Source organism: Vespa mandarinia, chromosome 3 (assembly GCF_050613455.1).
Source record: "Vespa mandarinia isolate Hongniang chromosome 3, ASM5061345v1, whole genome shotgun sequence".
In the NCBI taxonomy this organism is placed as follows: domain Eukaryota; kingdom Metazoa; phylum Arthropoda; class Insecta; order Hymenoptera; family Vespidae; genus Vespa; species Vespa mandarinia.
Window position 1 is genome coordinate 1,030,001 of NC_140812.1, and position 15,000 is coordinate 1,045,000.

At 35.7% G+C, this 15,000-nt stretch overlaps 1 protein-coding gene across 6 annotated transcripts in view; it reads right to left on the minus strand.

The window, feature by feature from the left end:
• Ten-m (teneurin transmembrane protein Ten-m) overlaps positions 1-15,000 on the minus strand; it is a 433,320-nt gene that overhangs the window by 11,915 nt on the left and 406,405 nt on the right. For 4 of the 6 annotated variants that reach the window (XM_085656132.1, XM_085656136.1, XM_085656134.1 and 1 more), the window contains 8 exons: positions 9,625-9,709; positions 6,691-6,854; positions 3,899-6,556; positions 2,385-2,674; positions 1,650-1,896; positions 1,056-1,430; positions 567-902; positions 113-320 (listed from right to left, as the gene is read on the minus strand). In XM_085656132.1, coding sequence (XP_085512258.1) covers positions 113-320; positions 567-902; positions 1,056-1,430; positions 1,650-1,896; positions 2,385-2,674; positions 3,899-6,556; positions 6,691-6,854; positions 9,625-9,709 — 4,363 coding nt within the window. The remainder of the gene's footprint in view (positions 1-112; positions 321-566; positions 903-1,055; positions 1,431-1,649; positions 1,897-2,384; positions 2,675-3,898; positions 6,557-6,690; positions 6,855-9,624; positions 9,710-15,000) is intronic. The other 2 variants (XM_085656137.1, XM_085656133.1) reach the window with 2 other exon arrangements.

Below are 15,000 nucleotides of genomic sequence, written 5' to 3' on the forward strand. Positions count from 1 at the left end.
CGATCACGTACGGTCACGGCGGGTGAACGATTAGTATATATATATATATTGATAATATATCTATATATATATAATAATGTGAGATAGTAAGCGATGACGTCGAAGAACTCACCTCTCGTTGAAAGTCTCCTGACGAGCGTAGTTCTGCAGACTGCCCTCGTCTATTAGAAATTTCATCCTTTCGAAGAAGGATGCAGTTACCGCTGGTGGTTGCTTTCGTAGAAGTATATCGATCGGTTGCGGTGCCGACACGCAAAGCTGACTGCTTCGGCATAAATGGTTCGAGCAGCACTCGGGATCGGCGCAATCGATGAGACCATCTAAAATACGAAAAATCGTCTTTTCATACTTTTTCTTTTCCTCTCTTTCTCTTGCCTTTTCTTTCTTTTTTTTTTTTTTCTTTTTCGTAATTTTACTTAACAAAATTGTAATCTCTTGAAAACGTGAATTTTATAATTCTATTGAACGTTCATTCGTTCAGTTAGAATTTATAGAACGTTGATGAAGTTTAAATTAAGACGATCTCGTTAAGAATTTGATGACAATTGTAAAACTAATTGTAATACCTTTGTCATTGTCTCGTCCGTCGTTACAATTTTGTTCAAGAGGAACACTGCAATCCTTTCCATCCCAGCCATCGTAACAACGGCACTCCCATTGACCGTAAAAGCTGACTCTGCACTGTCCATGACTTGAACAGGCATTTGGACACGCTTCCATCGTACAATGTATGCCGTTCCAACCGGTGACGCATAAGCATGTGCCGTTCTTACACTGTCCGTGCTCGTTGCATCGTGGATCGCATTGTTTCAGATTGCAAAGTTCTCCGGACCAACCGGGTAAACAATCACAGGCGTTGTCCACGCAATGACCATGAGGACCGCAATCCAAATCGCATAGTTCTGAAAAATGAACGACAGAGAGTAAAGAAAAATCTTTCAAATGTTTTTTCTTTTTTCTTCTTCTTCACTTCTTCTTTTTCTTTTTTCGAAAATTTGTCAAACAATTTTTAATAAAAGGGGATTTAAATAATAATTCACATGAATTGTTTTTACCTTTTGAGCAATCATCACCGGACCACATAGGTTCGCACAAACAAGTTTGAGTTTCGAGATCGAAGTTTCCATGACCGCTGCAATCTGGTAGACACTGCAATGCTTCCTTATCCATCTGACTACAATCCGCGCCCTTCCATCCCTTCTTACAAATACACGTTCCCTCTGCGCAAAAACCGTGACCCGAGCACGTCGGATGTGGACAATCCACCTCCTCGCAGAACTTCCCTTTGTAACCGCGAACGCAATTGCATTTTCCGTTAGTGCAATGCCCGTGACCATTGCAATCTGGTACCTCACACTCATCATGCCTAAGGGAACATTCTTTGCCCTTCCAACCTGGATTACACTGACACTCGCCATTAATATATTCACCTACAAACAAATAAATAAAAATTTAATAAATACACACACATATATAATATTATAATGTATTTATTATTAATTTTGTATAATTCTAAATTATAATATATTATATGTATATATATATATATATATATATATATATATATTATGTATTTAGAAATTGAATATGTATATATATATATAATATACATTATGATTAACAAATTATTGACAATGAAAATAATTTACCTCGTTGACTACAAAGAACAGGGCATACACTTTCGCTGCAATCTTCACCACCGAAACCAGGATTGCATTGACAATGACCAAGAAGACATTCTCCCTTTCCGCTGCAACCATTCGGACAATTATGGGTCATGTCCTCGGCAATAACCGCAATAAAGGAAACTTCTTGAGGATCGCCATCGTCGTTATAAAGTGAAAGAAACCAATGACCGGGTTCCATATAATGAGTTACTTCTTTCTTTATAGACGGCTATAGAGAATAATTAAGAACGATTATAGTTGTTTTACACCTAAAATGTTGCGATACATTTTTCATACTACACACACACATATATATATATATATATATGTATACATGATGTTTAACATGGCACGTAACTTCATCGTTCCAATTTTTCTTTTCAAACTTTTCGGGTCACGTTTAACACGCTAAGGTTTGAAGGAACGATAAAGAAAAGGAAAATAAAGAAGATATCAAACAAAACGAAGACTGCGACAAGGATTATTTTTACGTGTTCCTTTGGCGAAAGACGAAGTTGTTATAAACTCAGGAAAGAAAGAAATAAACTAAAAAAGTGAGTGTAAGAAAGAGAGAGAGAAAGAGAGAGAGAGAGAGAGAGAGAGAGAGAGAGAGAGAGAGAGAGAGAGAGAGAGAGAAGGATAAGATAAATAAATAAAAGCAAAGAAAAGAAAAGAAAAGAAAAAAAAAAAAGAAAGAAACGGGGCATCGGCACATACAATAACACTAACATGGGACGCCCTGGTGGTCCGAGCTTTGAATCCGCTGAGCACTTCCAGGAGGTCGTATTGCGTGTGTGTTGGTAAAGCGTTTCTTCTTGCGTATACACCGATGCTCGCACCACGTGGTATGTTGTAGTCAAAACGAACGTAGGCGGCTTCCGACTGATAGAATTGCATATTCCAATAGCTGTAAGGTTGAATCTCTTTGCTGAGCTTTTGTCCAAGGCCAACCTGAGCGAAGGTCGTACCATCGGGCGGGAATGATCTAGCGGGGAAGGTTCGTGCGCCTGCGAATGATAAATAAAAAAATTAGACGTGCGATCGACTTAAATGTGTACGATTGTTTAACCCTCTGAGCGCTGAATACTTCTGGTATAAGCAATCAGCATGGACGGTACGCGCTTAGCGATTTCAATCGCTAAAGGACGGAATAATTTTCTTTTTTTATATTTTTTTTTTTTTTGCCAATGCGAACTCGATTGAATAAATTAAGGTGCAACAATTATTTAAATAATGCAAGAATTAATTAATTATTTTATTTGATACATTAAAATATAAATCATATCTTTGAACATGAAATTATCTGAAACGTGCGAGAGATCGAAACAATTGTTAAACGCATATATGCGTCCATAGTCCACAGTGATCTATTTCGCTAAACGCATGTATATGTGTCCATAGCGCTCAAAGTTTTAACGATTTTGATTTTTCGTCGTTCGACGTAAAATCGATTTCGTTTGATTCGTCGAAGCGTATAATCGTTTTTAAAACAGAAGCTTAGGCTTCGGATGCTATGCGATTTAGCGATTTAATTTGTGTGTCTTCCTTAACGATAACTCACTCGTTCGATTATCAATCACTTGTAAAACATTGAAGTGTCGGATTGTTAATTAAGTGATTAATTTCTTTTTTTTTTTTTTTATATACGTTGATACTTTAACCTAGAAATTATTTATTACAATTCTATGTTATTAAAGAAAAATACTTTAATCGATTCTACTATTAATAATAATTATGACGAATAATACTGAGATACAAATCATAGTATACTATTATATTAATTAAGGATTATTAAATAAAGGATAATAATTATATATTAAATTAATATTGTATTATGTTCTACGTAAAATCTTACAAAAAACCATCCACAACAATCACGTAAAAGCATATAGATAGTTAACGCCACAGCCAACTGAAACTAATTCAATGCTTAAAAACAAACAAATACATGTGTGTTGCTACTAAAAGTGTCGAGGGCAAGCAAAGAAGCCAGCATTAGCGATAGAAAGGAAGAAAAAAACAAAAAAAAACAAAAAAAAAAAAACAAAAAAAAAAAACAAAAATAGTGAAGTATAAAATACAGTGTGAAAGAGAGAGAAAAAAAGATAGGCAGATAGAGAGAAATAGAGATAGAGATAGAGATAGAGATAGATATAGAGATAGAGAAAGAGAGAGAAACAGAAATAAGAAACATTCGTAAGGAAGAAAGAAAGAAGTAAACGGGGCCTCACCTTCAAGAATCAATATAATAGGCTCTGGGGGTAGTGAAGTGGTTGCAGAACACGACATAACATCGTTGGTAGTTGTTTCCGGTTCGGAAGTCGAGGAGGACTCGGTCGTTGGTTCGTTGTCCTCCTCGGTATAATAATCTTCTAAGGTTAACGTGGTATTGCCCTTTAACAAATCCTCGAAACTGATTTGGTTTACTTTCTTTTCATTTTTTATTTCAAGTTCATCGGTAGGTTTGACTTCGATCTCTGGAATTGACGAAAGAACGTTGAAGGAACTCGAATTGTTATCCAAGAGTTCATTTTGATCGAAATCCTGTTCGAATATGAGATTAGTTTCGTCGATCGCTGAAAAATTGTCCCATTCGTCAGACGATGAGTCCATGCACGGGCAAGAGCATTCACATTCGCCACCACCCCAAATTGGGGGTGGCGGTGAAGCGGGTGGTTGAGGAGGAGGTGGAAGACGAACTACGTCGATCGGTTCGACGTTAACGATATTCTCGGTTATCTTTCGATTATCGTTTTGAGAATAGGATGATGTTTTTATATCATGAAAATTCGTTGAATGATCGTCTGGCTCGATTTCCATTGGTACAGAGACCGAAAGCACGTAGAGAGGCCGAGAAGCACCCGATGATGAGTCTCCGTTCGCGATCGTCACGTTTACGAGTACTCGATGAGTCGATGATGTTGATGACGAGGACGACGATGACGAGGACGACGATGACGACGATGACGACGATGATCGGTGATCGCGTTCGATCGGTACTTCGATGATCTGCACGTGCTGAACTATCGGAAGCTTTGTATCCCCATTGAAAGCATTGTTTGACGAATCATGCGATTTTTCATGCGTATTATTATCTTCCTTGTTCTCCAATTGCCCGTTACTTTTAATAGGTTTCTTTATTATTGGTTCGTTCCTTTCGGAATATTCCTCTTTATAAAATTGTTCTTCAAATTTTCGTAAAAATTCTTCGTCGCTACCTTCTCTCATTACGACCCTAAGATCATCTTTTCGTTGATCCAATTGATGATTTTTACTAAGTGTTTTTACTTCGTTATTAAGTATGTCGGATCTCTTATCAGTATTATCGATTGGTTTGTAAACCGTCCTTGTCTTTGTCGTTGTACCCGATTTCGTGCCGTGATTTAATTTCACAATCTCAACCTCATCCTGTCCGTAGCTGTAAATCGGTATGGGATAATCTCGTTGAAGTTCTTCAGATTTCTCGGAGGTCTTTATCGGTCCAGAAGGATCTTCGACGGACTCAGACGAAGAATCCTCTCGAGACAATTCTCGTGTCTCCTTTACAACGGTGGAAGTGTCAGGACAATGTTCTCGATCTTGAGATTCGTTCGCAGTCTCTTCTACAATTTTCATAGACAACTTGTCCCCACGAATCGAACTATTTTCCCGTTTGTCAATTCGATCGATCTTAGTGATCTCATTTCTTTTTTCCGTCGTACTCGTCTCGTTCCAATTAAAATCGTTGGCTCGAATCGAGGACGTTTCTCTGCTCTCGTTTTCCTTCTGAATATCTATAGTAGTAGATAACTCTAGCGAAGAAGCACTACTACTTTCTATACCGGCGTATTCTTCAAGATCGTTCACCATATCCGTGCTAAAGCTATTTACTTTAGACGATCGATTTCCTGGGTTAGGAACGGTGTCAGGAAGTATAGCATTACTACCAATACTCGAATCTACATTATCCGTTAGTTCTACAGTACTGGTTTCTAACATTGGTTGTATTATACTATCATCTATCATATTACGATTTTCAATGTTCATTGAAACTCCATCGTCGTAAGGTATTTCATCTACTACTATCGGTGGAACTCCTGGGAAATCTTTGTTGCTTTCAATGGAAGACATCAAAGTGTTCGCCTCGTATTTTCGACGATTCGTTGTATGAAAAGTGGATGATGGTTCTTCGGTAATAAAGTCCTTTGTTTCGTACAATTCACGAGAAGATGATTTCTCGGATGAAGAAGAGAAATAGCGAATCGAATGATAAGGATCAGAGCTAGTAGAGAACGAAGACCCAGAAACAGATACGATAGCGGTAGTTGTAGTATCATAGTGCGAGTAGTTAGCAGCGATAATGGAAGGGTCAGAAACAGGAACGACTAGCGGCATTGTTCCCAAGGGATAAGTTCTCGTTGATTCTTCCATTCTTTCAAGCTTTTCCGTGTCCTCGGGAAACGAAGCCGCTTCGTCGGATTTTCCATTTAGATTAGGCACTTTCGTATGTTCCGTGTCATGCATAAAGACAACCTTACCCTGATTATTCTCATGCAACGTATTCGATGTGGTAGATGTTACCGTATATCCCTTAACTTCTCCAAGGAAATTTTGGGATTTGGTGATTGAGGAAATGTCGTGCGATAATACAGTTGCATGCCGGTTAAATATGACGTCTCTACGTTTACGAGAATACACAGAACGATCTAGCATGCTAGCCCAGGGATTGATATTACCTCCTGCCGGTGTTAGCTGTCGCGTTCTACCACTGCCCGATTGTGATGACGTCGTTGCCGTCGATGTGGACGTTTTGTTCGACTCGCTCGTCGGTGATTTTACGTCTGTGTTGTCACCGATTAATACTGTGCACGCTTTCGTACCTTGATAAGACCAGGTTACTATGTTCGAAGCTGAAAAAAAAAGAAGAAAAAATTAAAATTATATATATATATATATTGATTTTATTTTTCATGATTTCTTTTGAATTAATTTATTACATGTAATATAATGTCATCGAAAAGAATTGATTCTATTGGTAACTAACCTGCGACATAGGTCAATGCTGCCGTTAAGCAAAGGGAGAGCATAATTACAACTATCGCAATTAGTTTCCAGCTGCACCAATCGATTCCTTTGCGGAAATGGCAGCGAATGCTTTGTCTCCTCATCGGGATCATCGATGGGGCATGACCGTAAGGTAAAGGTACTCTGAAATCAAAGAAATAAAATCGATATTTTTATTACATTAGATCTATCATCATCGATTCTATAAAAATAATAATCATTGTTAATGAATATTTCTATATATAAATAATATCTAAATACAAATGATATATAGATAATATAAATAATATGTAATTAATTAAAAATCGATGTAAACTTTATTGATAACATTGTTAACGAGTATATATCACAAAGAGAAACTCTTTTCAGTTCTTATGATAGATAATACGTACAATATATATATATATATATTAGGTGGATCGGAAAGTAATGTCGCTTATTTAAATTAAATTCAAACGAATAAATTTTTAACAAGTTTTTATTTTTAATCACGATCAAATATCGACATGCGCAGAAACGACATTACTTTCCGGTCCACCTAATACATAAACGTGTTATTATAAAACAAATTATTTTATGATAATAATAATAATAATAATAATAATAATAATAAAAATTGATTTATTAATTTAAATACTATTGTACATTTAAATGTTTACTTAAATTTCCTTAAAAACCACGATTCGTACCTAACATTCTTTTCGAAAATAACTTAAATTAACCATAACTTCTTTCGATTCGATGCTCATAAAGATAACACACAAGGACAGTTTTAAGATCTGACATTTTGCGTTTATTGGAGACTTTTTCGAGGGTGCTTTGACTCCCTTATCTCTCTCTCTCTCTTTCACACACACACACACACACACTTGTGTACTCTCTTTGCCAACAACTCCATTACGAAATTGTGCAGTTTCTCGATAGACTTGACGTAATTGGTGGCATACCGTATTATTAACATTGAGTATGTTCTCGAAATATATTTCCATCTACTCGTCGTGATGCTTTAACGAAAGAGCAACAAGAAGAAAGAGTGGAGGGAGGGGGCAGGGGAAGAGAAAGAGAAAGAGAGAGAGAGAGAGAGAGAGAGAGAGAGAGAGAGAGAAAGAGAGAATGTTCTCTTTCCTATCCATTCGTCTTCACTCGTCTTTCGAGCGCGTATTTATCTCGAAGGAGCCCGTTACCACGATCCCGTGTAACTCACAAATGCTTAATGAAAATATTTAAAGGCAGGTGCTCGCTTTCCCAGGTTCGCGAGGAACTCTGTTTGTTTTCGTTGCAACCTTCTATAATGGAAAACGAAAAGCAGATGCCGGAGCACCTTCTTCGAGAACGTGCATCTTTTCCCTTTCCTTTACTTTCCTTTACTTTCTTTCTTTCTTTCTTTCTTTCTTTCTTTCTGTATGTGTCTTCCTCTTTCTCTCTGTCTCTCTCTCTCTCTCTCTCTCTCTCTCTCTCTCTATCTTTCTCTCTCTCTCTCTCTCTCTCTTTATCTTTAAGACAATATAAATTATCTTTCATGGAAGGACGACTCATTTTAAATCGTTTTCATTTTACCAAAGAAATAAACGAAACAATGAGAAAGATATTAAAGAGCATAGGAATAACTTTTTCTCGATATTTCTTTTTTTTTTTTTTTTTGCAAAAATTTATCTTTCCTTCCCCCATTGTTAAAAAGTGAAAAAAAAAAAGAGAAAAAAAAAGAAAAGAAAATAAAAAGAAAAAGATCGATCATCCTTTAAAATCGACAGATATATCCAAATGGGATTTTTCCATTGCTTACGAACGGTACCGTACATTGTTATTTCCAATTTTTCAATCTGAGATCTGTCTTCTTCTTTTTCTTCTTTCTCTTCAACTTCACGACTATTTTGCGAATTTCGTTACAGCTCGTAGACATTCAGTCCAGTTCGAGGATCCGTGGCGAACCTTTCGTTGTAAAGGAAAACGAAAGGATCGTTTGATTTTTCACGGATTCGAAAGAGGGTTCTCTTCCTCCCTACTCCCCCCACCCCCCCCATCTCTCTCTTTCTCTCTCTCTCACTTTCTCTTTCTATCTTTCTATTTATCCTCTTATATTTCAAGTATACGACATATGACACACGATCAACGACGACTACGACGGCTACGACGACTAAGATGACTACGGACTAAAACGAGATGAACGTGTATTCTCGTTCAAACATCAACTCATTGTGCTTGTCGCTTGAATGGATGATTCACGAGGGTGTCAAAGCTCGCTTCTGTGCTGCGAGGAAGGGGAAGAAAAAAAGAAAAAGAAAAAGGAAAAGATGAGAAGAAAAACCGATGCTATTTCGTATAGTTACGGCTCATTCGTTCCGATCCTTTTATCTTGCATGCTTTTTGAATCTTTTTTTTTTTTTTTCTTTCTTTTTAGTCTACGAAATTTTTTCGCTACTTTTTTTTCTTCTTATCCCTCCCCCCTCCCCCTCCCCTCCCCCTCTACTCTTCACTCACACTCCACTCCTCTCTATTCTTAACTTCTCTTATTTTGAAAATCGGTACGAAATCTTTTCTGGAATTGTTTTTTATCTTTTGTAATATTTGTATGATCGATTTTAATTCTTCTTTATCAAATTTTTCTATTTGTCTTTGAGTGTGATTTTAATATGTCCTAGCATTGAAAAATTTCTTGAAAAATTTCTCGCTACAATTCTAATGTCGAGCTCAGATTTGACATTTTTAAAATACAATTTTTAAAATAATTTAAAAGCGTTTAAATCTGATCCTTTTTTCTTCTTTTTTTTTTTTTATTCAAATACTTGCAGTATAAATTTTATCTATTATGTACATTAATTAAGAAGTTGTTGGTAGATAAAAAAAAAAAAAAAGAAAAATTCAGGAACTAAAAGAATTAAAGTATTTAAGAAAATATTAAGATCACAGTTCTTACCTGTCCATGTTGTTTTGCAGCTCGACTTTTATTGGACTATTCCCTGTCGATTGATTCTTATTGTTGTATTCATTCTTCGGTATCTCTGAAAGAAAAAAAGAAAAAAAGGAAAAGTAAAATAAATGATCCATTAATAGGACATAATAAGATTACCATAATCATCATCTAAATAATCTAATCATTATTTAGATAATTTTCTAAAATGATAATTTTCTAAAAATACAGATAGAGAGAGAAGGAGAGAGAGAGAGAGAGAGAGAGAGAGAGAGAGAGAGAGAAAAGTTTTCTGTATATTATTTATAAAAAAAAAAAAGAAAAAAAAAAAAAAAAAAAAAATATATATATATACATCTATATCGAGTATCTTGTTAAATCCGGATAATGATTTATCGTGATTGAAAGCTGGATCGTTAAGTGCAACTTGCTAATTTCTTCTTCTCAACCGGATAAATAAGTCTTTATGATGCCAGACGCGTTACCTCGTTTCTTTCGTTCTAAGAAAACACAACACGGTTTATAAGTAGACATCGTATAATGTAGGAGAAAGAAAGATGAAGAAGCGAGAAAGTTAGAAGGAGTCGGTCATTGAATCGATAAGTACATGTGATTCATCGTGGGTTTTGGCTTGAATTTCAAGGGATGATGACGACACGACGACGACGATGACAACGACGACGACGACGACGACAACGACAACGACAACGACAACGACAACGACAACGATGACGATGACGACGACATCATAGGGTGTACGAACAGAGAGAAAGAAAGAAAGAAAGAAAGAAAGAAGAGAAAAGAAAGCACTTGCTAAGAATATCGTAACATAAAGATTTTATCGTATATTACAATGAGTATGCAGTAAAATGCCAAAATGAAAGATTTGATTTTACTTTAAGAAATGACATTTTATTGTCTCCTGATTAGATGAAGAAAATTATGAGACGCCATTATACGAGAAGAAGAAGAAGAAGAAGAAGAAGAAGAAGGAGTTAGAAAAATGTCGGTAACAAGGATACGAAGAAATTAAAATTCCGATCAGACGTCTTCACCCTTCCCCCTTCCACCCTGCCCTCCCTGTCTCTCTCTCTGTTTCTCTCGTGTAATCACTTCGACGTTGATTTTTATTACCTCGGAATAATTCTTTTTCTTTCTCTTTCTTTTTATGATTTTTCTTTCTTTTTTCTTTTTTTTTTTTTTTTTTTTTTGAAGATCATAGTAATCGAAGGAAACGAGAATTTTTATTTCGCGAATTGAAGAAAAATTAAGACTTCGTTTTTAAAATTATTTAAACAATCAGATTGTAAGGGATTGAATAAATTCGTATTCTTACAGGTTGGAAAATCAAATTCTCTTTTTGTTTGTTTGTTTGTTTGTTTTTCTTTTTTCTTTCCCCTCCTTACTCTTTCTCTTTCTCTCACGGTACAAAATATCCTTTCCCCTTAAATTACTCGACGATGGATATATCTTCCCTTTCCTCTCTCTTTATTCTCCCTCACTCTTTCCTGCTCTCCCCTTCCTCGAATGATTAATTACCCGCCGACTTCGTTAATACTTAAACGAAGTAACGGCCTCAAATTGATTACAGTTTAATGTTTCCCAGATTAACACACGGCTTTTATGCGGCAGTGAAGCTGCGTTGTTGCACCTTTCGTGATTGTTTCTTTTCTTCTTTTTTCTTTCTCTCTTTCTTTCTTTATTCTTATTTTTCCTATCAATTTTAACGAGATAAGCGGTTTGGATCTTTAAAACAAAAGGATAACCATTAAAATTCGATATCTCCTTTTACCTCGTTATCTTTTCAATAATTAATCTTATTATTTAATTAACGAAAAAAAGAAAATGCGAATTTAAAACTCACCTTCAACGTATTTACGATATCACATTATATACGCATAGTTACATAGTATGTTTATTTACAAATTTATTTATTTTTTTTTTTTTTTTTTTTTTCTTTTTTATGAATATTTATTATTAAGATTTTTGGAATCTGAGTGTACCATCATTATTATTCGAAATTTCGCGTTAATTAGAAACATTTTAATAGGAACGTTCGAAAACGTACGATTAAATTATTATCGAAAATATAAATTAGAAAAGTTTGCCTCCCTACTAATTCCCTGTTTTTTTTTTCTTTTTTCCTTCTTTTTCTTTTCTTTTTGCAAAAAAAGAAAAAAGTAACGAAAGAAGGAAGCAAAAGAAAAAACCTTCCTTATAGTCATCGCTATAGTCTATGACGCGTACACGCGTTGTTCTCTAAATGCGGGCGTGGGAAGTAAAGGGTCCCATATCCTGTCTCCCCCCTTCCCCCTCAAAGCCCCCAATCTCCCCGCCGTCCCGTTGTTGCTCTAATTGTAGGTGTCGAGGAGTATGCGGACCCAAACCGGGTCTAGTGATTATGGCGTTTAGTCAGATATCCCTGATTATAGCGATTTCCAAGCATAACCCATAAAAAGAAGATCTCATTCTTCCTCTCTCTCTCTCTCTCTCTCTCTCTCTCTCTCTCTCTCTCTGTCTCTATTTGATTCACTTTATTTCGTTCGGTTCTCTCTTTTCATTCGTCGAACGTTTAGACAGGCGCTACAAAATCGAATTAAAGAGAACACACAAAAAATATCGTATGCTTTATTATACAAAACCTTTTTTTCTTTTTTTCTTTTTTTTTTTTTTTTTCAATGATTTATGGCATGACTCGAACCTACCTGAACGACAGATAACACACACACACTCTCTCTCTCTCTCTCTCTTTTTCTCTCTTATTAGCTTTCTCAGAAGAGAATTGCGAGATTATTGCGATTTTTTAATTATAACCTTTTTCTTCCACGAAAATATCAACTTCGATATTCGCACGCATATAATTCTAAGAAATACCATACAAGTCCCATAGAAGGAAAGAATTACTATATATGGTAAAAAAAAAAAAAAAGAACGATCGTGATACGTGTATCAATTTATTTTTAGTAAGATTTAGAGAGAACTATTAAACGATAGATTTATCGATGGCTTTTATGTCAACATTTAACAATAATAAAAAGCAACCAGGATAAAAGAAAGAGATTCCATATAATGACAATGATGACGATAATAATAATAATAATAATAATAATAATAATAATAGTAATAATAATATCATCGAATCGATGTGAACAAATGTATGTGGTGGGAAGGATAAAAAGGTGGAGTCAACTGGAACCATATAAGGATCTCAAGTATTATACCAAAAGGTCATAAGCGTTGGACAGTGTCATAACCTTGAGTCAATAAGACGTGAAGATCATAAATCAAGTCTCGTGAAACAGCTTTCGATGTTCCATCTCGTTTGTCTCCGTCTTGAGAAAGGGCCACCATTCGGGAGAGAAGGGGGAGGGGGAGGGTGAGGGGCGGGGGCGGGGGCGGGGTTCTCTCCCTTCATCGACGACAACAGACGTCTTTGAAGGTATATAACATAGGTTTTTCGAAAAACGGATGATAATAATGGACATGGCAAAATGGATCCTGGCGCCTGAGATACCAGATTCGATCGTAAACTTTTAAATCTTTATTCAACGAAGACAAGAAGACGTAGAAGACGTAGAAGAAGAGGAAGAGGAAGAGGAAGAAAGAATTAAGAGGAGAGAGTCACGTCACTGAGAAGATCCCCAGGTAGTACTTGTACCTTTTCAGATCAAAGTTCAAGGAAACGAAAAGGAACCGTTTTCTATTTCGATACCCCTATACACAACAACATTTTAAAGAACATCCCTCGATGTCGCTCGCCACGAGACCATCCCTTCTTTCTTTCTCTTTTCTTTTTTTTTTCTTTTTTTTCTTTTTTTTCTCTTTTTTTTTTGAGATTTTTTTTTCTTTCTTTCCTTTTCTCTTCTTTTCTTTTCTTTCGAGAGTGCATTCATTGACTCTGCTCGAGTGTACCTTGAAACTGATTCGCCACAAGTAACTCTCACGTTAACGATACTTGTTCGTCTTCTTGCTTGTCAAATCATATTGTCTCGTTTTATATCTTTAAGAATAATACGAACTAATATTTCTTTTTTTTTTTCTAAGAAGAAGAGGAAAAAGAATATTATTAAAAAAGAGAAATATTTACTATTTATCTATTATTGGTACTCATTGATGTCGAATAAAAGAAAATATTGATTTGTTCTTTAAAAGATAAAAAGAGAAATAATAAAGAAAGAGAGAAAGGGAAAAAAAGAGAGAGAGAGAGAGAGAATAAGATCGTTGTCGGTATTTCGACAAACAAGCGAGTTAGAAAAGTTTAAGAGAGAATTTCGAAGAGTTTTCAGGTAATTTCGAGACCTTCTTAGAGGTCTTTAAAGGTTCTACTTCGTCGATAAGATAGGAAGCAGCAAACTAGAGCGAGAGAAAGAGAGGGGATGATAAGTGTGAGAAGAGAGAGAGAGAGAGAAAAGGGAGAGTTGATAGTTCACAGAATTTATCGGCTACTATATACTATTGCTTTCTCTCTCTCTCCCCTACCCCCTCTCTCTTATCTTTTATTCGGTTTACTTTTAGCCAGTTACAACCGATTACGACCTATACCCTCGTCAAAGACGTCATCTATCCCCTCCCTATTCTCTATTTATCTCACTTGCACCTCCATTAACTAATCGTATCGTCGGCATCTATACAACAACGATTGACATTATCATACTATGAAAAACGGTGTTTAAATCTTACGTATTACCATTTTCAAACTGTTCCAAGAAGTATTTGTGCTCTTTTTCGATCTTGGCTCGTCAAATATTAGACTCGTTTACTTTATCCTTCTTCCCCTCTTTCTTCTCCTTCTCTCTCTCTCTCTCTCTCTCTCTCTCTCTCTCTCTCTCTCTCTCTTATTTTCTCGAGTCAGAAGTCTTTAAATGTTTGACTTTCGATGGGAAAATCGAAGTTAACTTATAGATGTACTCATATATACTTTTCGTAAAGTCCAAGGAAAGCCTGGTGAGAGTTACTTTTGATCTTTGAGAATCGTTTCTCGAACTTATTATATCGCAGACGAGATACGCGTTTACTCGTGTAAAGTACGAAAAACAACTTTGCGACTCGTTTTAAGTCTATATTTTAAAGTAATCCTTCTATTTCATGCAACAACCAAAAATTCATATACAACTCTTATCTTTTCTCTTCGTATCTTTGATTTCTTTGGTCACATTTATACCTTTTAAATTTTCTTTAAAGGATAACAGTTTCAGAAGATATATATATATATGTATGTATGTATGTATGTCGGATGATAATTTAATGACGTTATATACGTTAGAAATGTTCGTTCGAGTTTAACACGTTCCGTGACAAGCCATTTTTGCCTGCCTTGTCGTTCAGGCCATTTGTTATTTTGATTAAAGAAAAAAATGACTGCGTGTACCATCCGGTGGTACA